This window comes from Somniosus microcephalus, unplaced genomic scaffold, assembly GCF_052327205.1.
Source record: "Somniosus microcephalus isolate GS21.2 unplaced genomic scaffold, FLI_Smic_1.0 unresolved_chr3, whole genome shotgun sequence".
In the NCBI taxonomy this organism is placed as follows: domain Eukaryota; kingdom Metazoa; phylum Chordata; class Chondrichthyes; order Squaliformes; family Somniosidae; genus Somniosus; species Somniosus microcephalus.
The window spans coordinates 45,092,925-45,107,051 of record NW_028225181.1 but is presented as its reverse complement, the minus strand read 5'-3'; the positions used below and the strand labels follow the sequence as shown (position 1 = coordinate 45,107,051).

General features: G+C 56.9%; 1 protein-coding gene across 1 annotated transcript in view; it reads right to left on the bottom strand.

The window, feature by feature from the left end:
- LOC147091393 (alpha-2-macroglobulin-like) overlaps positions 1-14,127 on the bottom strand; it is a 1,124,424-nt gene that overhangs the window by 278,610 nt on the left and 831,687 nt on the right. The window contains exons 26-27 of the mRNA XM_085976756.1: positions 1,249-1,405; positions 610-690 (exon numbers count right to left, since the gene is read on the bottom strand). Coding sequence (XP_085832882.1) covers positions 610-690; positions 1,249-1,405 — 238 coding nt within the window. The remainder of the gene's footprint in view (positions 1-609; positions 691-1,248; positions 1,406-14,127) is intronic.

The window sequence follows — 14,127 nt, the reverse complement described above, 5'->3', positions numbered from 1 at the left end:
CTTGTCACACCAGTCTGTCAACACTCTTCTGTCTCGGTCCTTGTCACACCAGTCTGTCAACACTCTTCTGTCTTGTTCCTTGTCACACCAGTCTGTCACACTCTTCTGTCACGCTGCTTTGTCACACCAGTCTGTCAACACTCTTCTGTCACGCTCCTTTGTCACACCAGTCTGTCACACTCTTCTGTCTTGTTCCTTGTCACACCAGTCTGTCACACTCTTCTGTCACGCTGCTTTGTCACACCAGTCTGTCAACACTCTTCTGTCTTGTTCCTTGTCACACCAGTCTGTCACACTCTTCTGTCTCGGTCCTTGTCACACCAGTCTGTCACACTCTTCTGTCACGCTCCTTTGTCACACAAATCTGTCACACTGCTTTGTCACACCTGTCTGTTACGCACAATAGTCCATCACCGTTGTTTCACACCAGTCTGTCACGTTAGTCTCTTCTGCCCGTGTCACACTAGTCTGTCATGCTGGTCAGTCACATCTGTGAGAGACTCGTTGGTCACACCAGCTGTCACACAGTTCCACCCCCACATCCCTCCTCCCCTCCCCCTCCCCAATCTCCTCCATGGTGAACCGAGTGTGAAGGCTCGAATCTCTCACCATTTTGTGGTCTGTTTTCGCTAATTCGAGTAATGCCAAGGTCACGTACGCTGACAAAGAAATGTTATCATCGACTCCGCCCTGAGGAGGAAACAATTAGAGATTAGAGAGGGGAACATTTATCACTGAGCACAAAATGGGAGAGTGCAGTCCCTCCTACAGTTCGGCGCTCCCTCAGTGCTGCCCCTCCGACAGTGCGGCGCTCCCTCAGTGCTGCCCCTCTGACAGAGCGGCGCTCTCTCAGTGCTGCCCCTCCGACAGTGCGGCGCTCCCTCAGTGCTGCCCCTCCGACAGTGCGGCGCTCCCTCAGTGCTGCCCCTCTGACAGTGCGGCGCTCCCTCAGTGCTGCCCCTCCGACAGTGCGGCGCTCCCTCAGTGCTGCCCCTCCGACAGTGCGGCGCTCCCTCAGTGCTGCCCCTCCGACAGTGCGGCACTCCCTCAGTGCTGCCCCTCTGACCCTCAGCCCTGCTTATCTGACCCTCAGCCCTGCTCCTCTGACCCTCAACCCTGCTCCTCTGACCCTCAGCCCTGCTCCTCTGACCTTCAGCCCTGCTCCTCTGACCCTCAGCCCTGCTCCTCTGACCCTCAGCCCTGCTCCTCTGACCCTCAGCCCTGCCCTCTGACCCTCAGTCCTCATACCTTCATAGCATTGTTGAAGAGTTTGCCCAGACTGGCGAAGCAGCCCGACTCCAGGCGATAATTCAGGAAGAAGCTGGCAGACTGACGAACGATGGAATCATCGATGAAGATGTAGGGCCGGGCGTGGAGGAAGGACATCAACACGAAGGCTGTCAGCCTGCGAGAGAGAGAGCGGCAGTGTGACAGTATGACACGGGGGAGTGTGACACGGGAGAGGGAGAACAGAACAGCGGCACCTGTCTGTCTGTCTCTGTCTCGCTCTCATTATCTCTCTCTACATTCATGTCTCCCTCTCTCCGTGTGTCTCTCTGTCTCTCACTCTCTCTCTCCCTCTCTCTGTCTCTCCCTCTCCCTCTCTCCATCTCTCCATCTCTCCCTCTCTCCATCTCTGTCTCTCTCCCTCCCTCTCTCGCCCATTCTCTGTCCCTCTCTCTGTCCCTCTCTCCGTCCCTCTCTGCCTCTCTTCCAATCCTTCGATCCTCTCTCACCCAATGCACACTTTCCCACAGCAGTCATTGGAATAGAACCCATGGGCACTGAGGACCACTGTACCCACCCAACACCGGGTGTGAGATCAGGCTAACTCAGCACAGGCCGGGTATGGAGCCTGGGCTTTTCGTGCTGTGTGTGTGTGGGGCTCAGTACCACACTGGGTGTGAGATCAGGCTAACTCAGCACAGGCCGGGAATGCAGCCTGGGCCTTTCCTGCTCTGTGTGTGTGTGTGTGGGGCTCAGTATCACACCGGGTGTGAGATCAGGCTAACTCAGCACAGGCCGGGGATGGAGCCTGGGCCTTTCCTGCTCTGTGTGTCTGTGGGGCTCAGTACCACACTGGGTGTGAGATCAGGCTAACTCAGCACAGGCCAGGGATGGAGCCTGGGCCTCTCCTGCTCTGTGTGTGTGTGGGGCTCAGTACGACAGTGGGTGTGAGATCAGGCTAACTCAGCACAGGCCGGGGATGGAGCCTGGGCCTCTCCTGCTCTGTGTGTGTGTGTGGGGCTCAGTACCACACTGGGTGTGAGATCTGGCTAACTCAGCACAGGCCGGGGATGGAGCCTGGGCTTTTCCTGCTCTGTGTGTGTGTGGAGCTCAGTACCACACTGGGTGTGAGGTCAGGCTAACTCAGCACAGGCCAGGGATGGAGCCTGGGCCTTTCCTGCTCTGTGTGTGGGGCTCAGTACGACAGTGGGTGTGAGATCAGGCTAACTCAGTACAGGCCGGGGATGGAGCCTGGGCCTTTCCGGCTCTGTGTGTGGGGCTCAGTCCCATACCGGGTGTGAGATCAGGCTAACTCAGCACAGGCCGGGGATGGAGCTTGGGCCTTTCCTGCTCTGTGTGTGGGGCTCAGTACCACACTGGGTGTGAGATCAGGCTAACTCAGCACAGGCTGGGGATGGAGCCTGGGCCTTTCCTGCTCTATGTTTGGGGCTCAGTACGACAGTGGGTGTGAGATCAGGCTAACTCAGCACAGGCCGGGGATGGAGCCTGGGCCTTTCCTGCTCTGTGTGTGGGGCTCAGTCCCATACCGGGTGTGAGATCAGGCTAACTCAGCACAGGCTGGGGATGGAGCCTGGGCCTTTCCTGCTCTGTGTGTGTGTGTGGGGCTCAGTACCACACTGGGTGTGAGATCAGGCTAACTCAGTGTGATGAAATATATGCCTTCATCAGCCCCTGTGTTTTGCCTGCTTTGTATTGTGTGTACCGCCCCCTTTTTCCTATTGTGTGTATTGGCTACGCCCCTGTCTTTTGTCATATAAAGGTCTCAAGAGCTGTATGAGTCATTCTATCAGACGAACCCGATGTGGAAAGACCTGCAATGTTCTTAGTGATTAAAAGCCTTTAGTTGAATCCTTTAAACTCCTAGAAATTCAGTATAGCCACTTTTGGGGCGGTAAAGTCGGGCGGCCGCTAAAGTTTGCACCCGGCGCAAAGTCGCGCACCCTTCGCCGATATTCAGTCGCATCGCCCCAAGAGGTTGCTGCTGCGCTAAAACAGGCGATGCACGACTATCTTTAGGTGCTAAGCCGGCGGTGCTGAGCGATACCCCCGAGGCCGGGTGCAGCACAGGTGCGGCGAGTTCTTGATTGACGGCAGACACTCTGGCGCCGGTCATCTCTTAAAGGGGAGGATGGATTTGTTTGCCTGCCACGCCCTGCACACTGCAGCCCTCAACCTAGGCCTGACCACTTCAGCTTCACCTGTACAACGCCCAGGACTATGGAGAAGGCCAGGGAGAGAGCGCAGCGCTTCAGCGACGGAGACCTGAGGGTGCTGGTTGGCGGAGTGGAGCGCAGGCGCCATGTTTTGTTCCCAGAAGGTGGCAAGAGGCCTACCGGAAAGCCTGGAGGGAGGTGTCCAACAGGGTGTCTTCCAACAGCGTGGTTGCCAGGACTCCTGTGCAATGCCGGAAGGAGTTCAACGACCTCACTCGGGATGTCAGGGTGAGTACCCTTTCCAGTGTCCTCCTCATCCTTGCATGTGCACCTCACATTATGGGCAAAGGGACCTGAAAGCCCTAATGGCCAGCCCTCATCCAGCAGCTATGGGACTGGCATGAAAATCAATTGCATATTCAGCACTTTACACACTGTCCAAGCTATTCGACCATGGGAGGCAGTGCAGACAAGGTCAGGGCTACACACTGCCCAAGCTATTCGACCATGTGAGGCAGTACAGACAAGATCAGGGCTACACACTGTCCAAGCTATTCAACCATGGGAGGCATTGCAGACAAGATCACGGCTACACACTGTACTTAGAGGCCGTCCTTTCTCTTCCACTTGCGCATCAGATCAGCATCCTTTGCCACTGTCCGACCAATGTGGTAAATGGCACCACTCATGCCTCCCTCGCTGCTGCCCTGTCCTCACTCTAAAGCTACTCTTGTGCCTTCCTGCTTTCAGATGGTGAATCGCCAGGTGAGGAGGCGGGCCCTCAGGCTGCCACTGTCAGCCCTTCGGAAGACGAGGAGGAGGAAGAGGAAGCCGGCCCATCAGTGCCACCCTCAGCTGCGCCAGCCCATGGCGATGTAGGGGACACGTCTTCCCTGGAGGGGAGCCGGGGGGAAGGGTCGGAGGAGAGTGAAGCTCCGGGGCCCAGCGGCCTGCAGCAATGCGGGAGGGGTGGGGAAGCTCGGCGGACTTCTCCCCAGAGGGTGAGTGCGGCCTCCAGTCCTGCGACGGTCAGTGCAGAGGAGGTGCGCCTCCTAGAGGAAATGGCCGTCCAGGCTGAGCGCAGGCACACTGAGCTCATGGCTGCAGTGACAAGGATGCCTGACTCCAAAGAGTCACTGGCAAGCAGTGTGCAGCAATTCGGGGCAGCACAGGCCAGGAGTCTGCAACAATTCAGTGCAGCACAGGCCAGGAGTCTGGAACTATTCAGTGCAGCACAGGCCAGGAGTCTGCAGGACATCGCGGCAGCACAGGCCAGGAGTCTGCAGGACTTCGCGGCAGCACAGTCGGCTTCTAGCCAAGTGCTCAGTCGTGCCGTCCATTCACTGGCTGGTGTCATGCGGACACAGACCAGGGCCACACGGGCACTAACTGCTGCCACCCTCGCTGGATCAGCCAGGCATCACCAGGGCACTCGCCGTGCAGCAGCAGCAGGCCAGCAGTCTGTTCTTCAGCTGTTTGCTGCGCATGCTGCAGTGCTGGCCCGTGCGAGTGCCAATGTCTCAGGCGACCAGCGAGCACCTGCGATATGCCAGGTTGCCACCATTCCTGCAGCCGACACTGCCACTCCGCCATTGCAGCTGCCACGAGCTGCTGGACAGACTGCTGCCGCCCAGCCAGAGTTGGAGCAGTCAGCAGCCGGCCACTCCAAGGCCAGAGCTGGTGCAGGCCGACCCCCAAGGGCATCTGCCGTCTCGCCATCTGCCCCTCAGCAGCCTTCCCCCAGCCTTGCTGCAGCCACTGGGCTCCCATTGAGGAGGAGCTGCAGGGCGGGCAGGGGCCAGGCAAGGATGCGCAAGGCATCGCCCTCGCAGGGCAAAAAGTAGAGGCATGCACAAATGCCTGGTGCTTGTTGTAAGGCCGACACTGGTGCAGTTGTTTTTGTGTAAGGCCGAGACTGGTGTCTTTCTTTCTTTATGTAAGGCCGAGACTGGTGTCTTTCTTTCTTTTTGTAAGGCCGAGACTAGTAGTTTTGTGTTTTTGGAGGGGGCTTCTCCACATGAGCATGTAATGTGGGAAGGGCAGAGGTTTTCAATAAATTATTGTTGTTAAATTGCAGTGTGCATGGTTTTTTGGTTAAGTCCTGGTTGCCCTGCTCGGCTGAGGGCTTGTGGAGCGGCTACATTCATCTGCTGACATTGGCACAAGCCAGTCCCTGAGAGGGGGCCTAGAACTGACGTTCAATAAGCCGGTGACGGGCGGCCCTTGCACTTTGTGCCTCCCTCCTGTGCTGGTCCTCCTCCTCCTCCTCCTCCTCCTCCTCCTCAGGTGGTCCTCCAATCTGTGGTGGCAGTGGCTGAGCCCTGCGGATAGCCAGGTTGTGCAGCATGCAGCAAACGACCACGAAATGGGAGACTCGCTCCAGCGAATACTGTAGGGCTCCACCGGAACGATCCAGACAGCGGAACCGTTGCTTCAGGACACCGATTGTTTGTTCGATGATGTTCCTGGTCGCTTGATGGCTCTCGTTGTAGCCCTCTTCAGCAGGGGTGCTGGGTGCACGGAGCGGGGTCAACAGCCAGGTACACAATGGATAGCCTTTGTCCCCGATAAGCCATCCACGTGGGTGAGGCTGGGCCTGGAACATGTCTGCCACAGAAGTCTGTCGCAGGATGAAGGCATCGTGGCTGCTGCCTGGAAAGCGGGCATTGACAGCTAGGATGAGCTGCCTGTAGTCACACACCAGCTGGACGTTCAGCGAATGGTAGCCCTTCCGGTTGCAGTAATCCTCGGCATTCTCCAGAGGTGCCCGCAAAGCCACATGCGAGCAGTCAATGGCGCCCTGCACCATGGGTAAACCTGCGAATGCTGCAAAGCCCATTGCATGCTGTTGCTGCTTGGCAAGGGCCATGGAGAAGGAGATGAACTGACGTCTCCTTTTGAAAAGGGCATTGGTTACCTGGCGGATGCAGCAATGCACGGCGAACTGGGAGATGTTGGCAATGTCCCCAGCAACGGATTGGAAGGAGCCGGTGGCATAGAAGTTGAGAGCCACCATCACCTTCACTGCCACCGACAGAGACGTCCTGCTCCTCAGCTGTGGCTGCAGATCACCGCCAAGCAGCTGGCAGATCTCTGTGACCACGTCCCTTCTGAATCGCAGCCTCCGAACACACTGCTCCTCAGACATGTTGAGATAGGAGAACGGCTGGCGGTATACCCTGCGTGGGTAAGGCCTCCTTTGCCGACGCCTGTTGCCCCCTCTCCATCTAGCCAGGGCTGCCACTCTCTCACGGCGTCTGTGAGCCCTTTGGATGTAATTGAGAAAGCCTGCGTTGACACCCATTGCAGCCCCCATAATATGCTGGCAAACAATGAGTTGTCAATGAAGGCAAAGACTACTGGAAATCTGTGGCCTGAAGCCAGAAGTACCTGTCCGAGTGTTGGGCCAAAGCAGAAAGCTATCTACCTTGGTCTCTCTCCAAAGATCCATTTTGCAAGAGGGAGTGCTGCGAAATAGCAGCCTCTTATATTGCAGGAGGAGTGCCCTTTAATTTGCGCCCCCCGCGCCCCGCATCGGATGAGCACCGTTCCACTTAACATTCGCTAGGGCCGCCAGGCGCACAATGGGGCGTTGCCACTGAAGTTCTGGTTGGGGGTGCACAAAGGGCGTTGCACGAGGAAATGACGTCATGATCTGCGCGCGCAGCTGAGCGTGCGCAAAGACTTTGTGCCGCCGCTAAATCTCGAGTGAACTTGGGGCGAGGCGCAGTTCTCGCTGTGCCCGGGCGCTACCCGCCTAGCGCCCGACATCTACTCCTCCTAAGGCACTAACGGCTGGCGCAACCAACTGAATTTCTAGGCCCTAGTCTTTGAGTTATTGATGGCACATCAATTTTAATCACTAAAACACCAAGATGGATCGACTCCTGAAACCAGAGCGCTTGGATCTGGACCCCCATGCCTCAGACGCAGCCACACAGTTCAGACACTGGTTCCAATGCTTCGAATTTTTCATCGCAAACTCATCCACCACCATAGCAGCCGCAACCGCCACTGGAGATGTGAAACTGGGAATCCTGTGAAACTGGGTGAGCCATCACGTCTCCCCTCTCATCCAAGATGCCACCAGCTACGGGGATGCCTGCACCATTCTGAAGGCCCACTACGTGCGGCCAATAAACGAGATGTACGCCAGGCATCTTCTGACTACTCGCACGCAGCGGCATGGTGAGCTACTAGAGGACTTCATGCTAAGCCTAAAAGTACTGGGCAGAGACTGTAACTGTAAGGCCGTGTCTGCCATCGTGTACACGGAGGAGCTGATCTGAGACTCCTTTATTGCGGGCCTCAGTTCAAATTACATTCGGCAGAAACTTTTTGAAATGGAGGGACTGGATTAAAACAGGCTATGGGTATAGCGCGATCGCTGGATATGGCCCAGAGGAACTCTGAATCCTGTTCATCAGGCCACGTGGCCCACTCCGCCTCGTGCGCGCCGTGGAGGCCGCCATCTTGGAAGCCATCTTCACCTCCCAGGTCTCAGGCCAGCCCAGCACCATCGGAGCCCCAGCCCCCACCCAGGAGCCCCACTACTGCCGCGATGCATCGGGGCCTGAAATGCTACTTCTGCGGCCAGGACAAACACTCCAGGCATCTGTGCCCAGTGAAGGGCACCACCTGTTTTAAATGCGGGAAGAAAGGACATTTCAGCAAAGTCTGCAGAGGGAACCCCGCCTGCAACTCCACCACCGCCGCGTGCGCGCCGTGGGGCGGCCATCTTGGACGCAATCTTGTCCACCCTCATGGAGTCCACCATCTTGCCCCGACTACACGGACCTCCAGGACCCACTGGTGGCCTCGATCACAGTGGATCAATCCAGGCCGCATCTGTTGTCTAAATCGATGATGGACATAGAGGTAAACGGGAACAAGGTTAAATGCTTGATTGGCTGCGGGAGCACCGAAAGCTTTATTCATCCTAGCCTGGTAAAATGACTTTCACTAACGATAGTCCCCACACAGGGCAAAATCGCCATGGCTGATAAGACTCATACCTCAAAAATTACAGGTTTCTGCGCGGTTATGTTGTCGGTAAAAGGCACTGATTACAGAGATTTAAACTATTGATAATGCCAGATCTCTGTGTGAGCGTGATCTTGGGTCTGGACTTCCAGTGCCACCACCAAAGTATCACGCTTACCTACGGTGGGTCCCAGCCGCCCCTCACAGTGTGCGGTCTGGCTACCCTGAAGGTCAAGCCACCCTCTCTGTTCGCCAACCACGCACCCAACTGTCAACCCATAGCGACCAAGAGTAGGCGGTACAGCTGGGAGGATAGACGGTTCATTGCGTCGGAAGTAGAAAGACTCAAGCAGGAGGGTATCATCGAATGCAGTACCAGCCCGTGACGCGCCCAGGTAGTAGTAGTTAAGGGTAGCGAAAAGAAGCGGATGGAGATAGATTATAGCCAGCCGGTTAATCTATACACCCAGCTAGACGCCTACCCTCTGCCCCGCATAGCGGATATGGTTAACCAAATTGCGCAATACCGGGTGTTTTCCACCATCGACCTAAAATCGGCATACCACCAGCTCCCCATTAGGCCGGAGGACTGTCCATACACCGCCTTCGAGGCGAACGGACGCCTCTACCACTTCCTCAGAGTCCCCTTTGGGGTAACGAATGGGGTTTTGGTCTTCCAGCGGGAGATGGACCGCATGGTCGATGAGAACCAGCTAACAGCCACCTACCCATACCTAGACAAAGTCAGCATCTGCGGCCACGACCAGCAAGACCACGACTCGAACCTCACGAGATTTCTGAAAACTGCCCTCAGACTCAATCTCACCTACAATGAGGATAAGTGTGTCTTTAGCACCACGCGCCTCTATATCCTGGGCTGCGTGGTGGAAAACGGGGAAATCGGTCCGGACCCCGACCGATTGCGCCCCCTATGGGAGCTACCCCTACCAAACACTCCCAAGGCCCTGAAAAGGTGCCTGGGGTTCTTCTCCTATTACGCCCAATGGGTCCCCAATTATTCCGACAAGGCCTGTCCCCTCCTGAAATCAATGTCCTTCCCGCTCACGGCCGAGGCCCACGCCGCTTTCAAAAGCATTAAACATGACATTGAGAAGACCGTGCTGCAGGCAGTGGATGAAAACATCCCTTTCCAGGTCGAAAGCGATGCATCCGACTTCGCTTTAGCAGCCATCCTCAACCAGGATGGGCGGCCCGTAGCCTTTTTCTCAAGAACCCTCCAAGGGCCCGAGATCAGGCACTCCTCGGTAGAGAAGGAGGCCCAGGCCATAGTGGAGGCAGTGCGGCACTGGAGGCACTACCTAGCCGGCAAACGCTTTACCCTGCTTACCGACCAGCGGTCGGTTGCCTTCATGTTTAACAACAAACAGAGGGGGAAGATCAAGAACGACAAAATTCTCAGGTGGCGGATCGAACTCTCCACGTTTGAGTACGACATAATATATAGGCCAGGGGCCCTCAACGAATCCCCCGACGCCCTATCACGAGGGATGTGTGCCAGCATCCAGGGGGACAGGCTACAGGGCCTCCACAATGGCCTCTGCCACCCGGGGGTCACACGGTTATTTCACTTTATAAAATCCTGTAACCTCCCCTATTCCATCGAGGAGGTCCAGTCGATGACCAGGGACTGCCGCACCTGTGCGGAATGCAAGCCCCGTTTCTTCAGGCCCAACCGAGCCCACCTGATCAAAGCTACACGGCCATTCGAGCGCCTGAGCTTAGATTTCAAGGGACCACTCCCCTCCACTGACCGCAATGTGTACTTTCTCAACATTGTGGACGAGTACTCCCGCTTTCCATTCGCCTACCCCTGCCCAGACATGACCAGTGCCACGGTCATCAAGTGCCTCGGCAACCTGTTTTGCACGTTCGGCATGCCTAACTACATCCACACTGACAGGTGGGCGTCATTCATGAGCGACGAACTGCGCCAATACCTGCTGTCGAAGGGGATAGCCACGAGTCGGACCACTAGTTATAACCCCCGGGGTAATGGGCAAGTGGAGAGGGAGAACATGGCAGTGTGGAAGGCGGTCACCTTAGCACTAAGGTCTAAAGGCCTCCCCACCTCCCGCTGGCAAGAGGTCCTCCCAGACGTACTCCACTCGATAAGGTCGCTACTGTGTACTGCTACTAACGCCGCTCCTCACGAGAAGATGTTTGTTTTTCCCCGCAAATCAACCTCAGGAGTGTCCCTACCCTCATGGCTCTCCACCCCAGGGACAGTCCTATTACGGAAGCATGTGAGGTGCCACAAAACGGATCCCCTCGTGGAGGCAGTACACCTACTCCACGCAAACCCACAGTACGCGTACGTCAAGCACGCCGACGGGCGTGAGGACACCGTGTCCATAAAGGACCTCGCCTCGGCAGGAAGCGACGATGACCCATCACCACCACCCCCAGAAGAACCTCCACCATCTCCAGGCTTCACCACCCCCAGAAGTACCTGCAACACCCCCAAGGACTATCACACCCCCGGACAGACTAAATCTGTAGAAGGGGTGAATGTGATGAAATATATGCCTTCATCAGCCCCTGTGTTTTACCTGCTTTGTATTGTGTGTACCGCCCCCTTTTTCCTATTGTGTGTATTGGCTACGCCCCTGTCTTTTGTCATATAAAGGTCTCAAGAGCTGTATGAGTCATTCTATCAGACGAACCCAATGTGGAAAGACCTGCAATGTTCTTAGTGATTAAAAGCCTTTAGTTGAATCCTTTAAACTCCCAGGCCTAGAAATTCAGTATAGCCACTTTTGGGGCGGTAAAGTCGGGCGGTCGCTAAAGTTAGCACCCGCCGGAAAGTGCAGGTCACTTCGCCGAAATTCAGTAGATTTGGCCAAGAGTTTGGGCGAGCGCTGAAACTGGCGTTGCACTCCTATCTTTAGGCGCTAAGCCGGCGGTGCGGACTGATAACGCCGAGGCCGGGCGCAGCGCAGGTGTGGTCATGTTTTGATTGACAGCAGACACCCTGACGCCGGCCAGCTCTTAAAGGGGGAAGGGTCGACTTGGTCTGCAGCCATGCCCTGGATAGTGGAGCCTGAACACTGCTGGTGGACCCAAATAGCGCCTGAAGCCATAGAGAAGGCCCGTGAATGAGCGCAGTGCTTCTCCCAGCATGCTTTGAGGGTGCTGGTTAGGGGGTTGGAAAGGTACAAAGAGATCTTGTGCCCGGACAGTGGCAAGAAGGCTCCCAGGAGGCAGTACAGGAGAGCCTGGAGGAAAATCGCCCACAGGGTGTCAGTCAACAGCGATGTCCCCAGGACTGGTGACCAATGCCGCAAGAAGTACAACGACCTCACTTGGATGGTCAAGGTGAGTACCCTTTCCAGTGTCCTCCTCATCCTTGCATGCGCACCTCACATTATGGGCAAAGGGACCTCAAAGGCCTAATGGCCAGCCCTCCTCCCGCAGCTATGGCACTGGCATGATCCTCAATAGCACTTTCTGCACTTAACACACTGGCCAAGCTATTCGACCATGGGAGGCAGTGCACACAACAACAGGCCACCACACGGGCCAAGCTATTCGACCATGGAAGGCAGTGCACACAACAACAGGCCACCACACGGGCCAAGCTATTCCACCATGGGAGGCAGTGCACACAACAACAGGGCACCACACTGGCCAAGCTATTCCACCATGGGAGGCAGTGCACACAACAACAGGCCACCACAATGTACTTAGAGGCCGTCCTTTCTCTTGCAGGCCAAGATGGCCCGGAATTTGAAGAGCCAGAATGTCACCGGGGGAGGCCGTGCCCAGTTCCAGGAGCTCAGTGAGCTGGAGGAGAGCGTGGCTCGACTCATGCATGGCCGGGTGACTGGCCCTGTTCCCATTGGAGATGCCGACCCTGTGCTGCGACCCAATGGTAAGGACATGACCGTTTGGACCTCTCTCGTTCCCCTAGCGCATCAGATCTACATCCTTTGCCACTGTCCGACCAATGCGCTGAGTGCCACCACTCATGCCTCCCTCGCTGACGCCCTATCCTCACTCTAAAACTACTCTTGTGCCTTCCTGCTTTCAGCTGGTGAGGAGGAGGTCCTTGAAGCTGAGAGTGCCAGTCCCTCGGAAGAGGAGGACGACGGGGACCAACAGGAAGGCAGCACATCGGGCAAAGCCTCATCCGCGCCAGGGGATGGCAATGGAGGGGAGACGTCTTGCCTGGAGGAGAGCCAGGGGGAAGTGCTGCAGGGGGGTGTAGCTCCTGGGCCCAGTGGCGTCCAGGCATGTGGGAAGGGTCGGGCAGAACGGCGGCCTTCTCCCCAGAGGGAGAGTCCGGCCTCCAGTCCGGAGACGGTCCTCGCCCAGGAGGTGCGCCTCCTAGATGAAATGTCCGCGGATTCTGAGCGCCGCCACAAGGAGTTCATGGGGGTTGTGGGACAGTTGCCTCAGGCCATTGAGTCCCTGGCTCATAGTGTGGCCGCTTTCGGGGACTCACAGGCCAGGGGTGTTGAACAACTCGCTGCAGCACAGGCCAGGGGTGTCGACCAACTCGCGGCAGCACAGGACAGGGGTGTCCAGCAACTCGCAGCAGCACAGGACAGGGGTGTCCAGCAACTCGCGGCAGCGCAGGACGCGAGTCGCGAGTTCATGAGTGGTGCCGTGCAGACACTCACTGATCTGATGCGGGCACAGACCAGGGCAGTTCGGGCACTCACTTCTGCCACACTCGCTGTGTCACGGAAGCATCGCCAGGGCACCCGCCGCCCTGCTGCAGCACAGCGGTCTGGCCTCCACCAGATTGCTGCACTTGCTGCACTGCCAGCCCGGCCGAGTGCCAGTGTCTCTGGCGACCAGCGAGCGCCTGGCATCAGTCAGCTTGCCCCCATTGCTGCAGCCGCCACTGCAACTCCCCCAGCCAAGGTGCGACGAGCTGCTGCAGAGACTGATGCTGCCCAGCCACAGCTGCAGCAGTCAGCAGCCGGCCCCTCCAGGGCCGGTCCTCGTCTAGGTCGACCCCCAAGGGCATCTGCCATCACGCATTCTGCCCCTCAGGAGCCTTCCCCCAGCCTTGCAACACCCACAGGGCCCAGGTTGAGGTGGAGCAACAGGTCGGGCAGGGGCCGCCAAGGCTGCACAAGGACTCGCCCTCTCGGCACACCCAGTAGAGTGTGTTGGCAACGGTTTTTTTTATATGGGGGTGTTTGCGTTGTGGGGGGGGCTTATTTTGGTAAGGCCGAGGATGAAGGCCAATTGAATGGGCAAGTTTTGTTATTCCTCCCCAGGTTGTGGGAGTGAGATATTTTTGTGACTGTTTTTTGGGGGTCTTGTCTGTTTTTCTGTTTCATGTGGGAAGGGCCCTGAGTTTGTTAAATAAAGCTTTTTATTTATTCAGCTTGTCCAGGTGTCATGTTTCCAGTGGTTGTTGCGTTAAGCGGCTGAGGGCTTGCGGAGCGGCTGCATTCAGGTGCATTCATTGCCACAATCCATTCCCTGACAGGGGGCCTAGAAGTGTCGTTCAATAAGCCGCCGGCGGACGGCCCTTGGACCTTGTGGCTCCCTCCTGGGCTGGTACTCCTCCTCCTCCTCCTCCTCCTCCTCATGGTCCTCCTGCGCATCCTCCTGAGGTGGTGGTGCTACGTCAGGTGGCAGTGCCTGAGTCCTGCGGATAGCCAGGTTGTGCAGCATGCAGCAAATGACGACGAACTGGGAGACTCTATCCGGCGAATACTGTAGAGATCCGCCGGAGTGATCCAGGCAGCGGAACCGTTGCTTG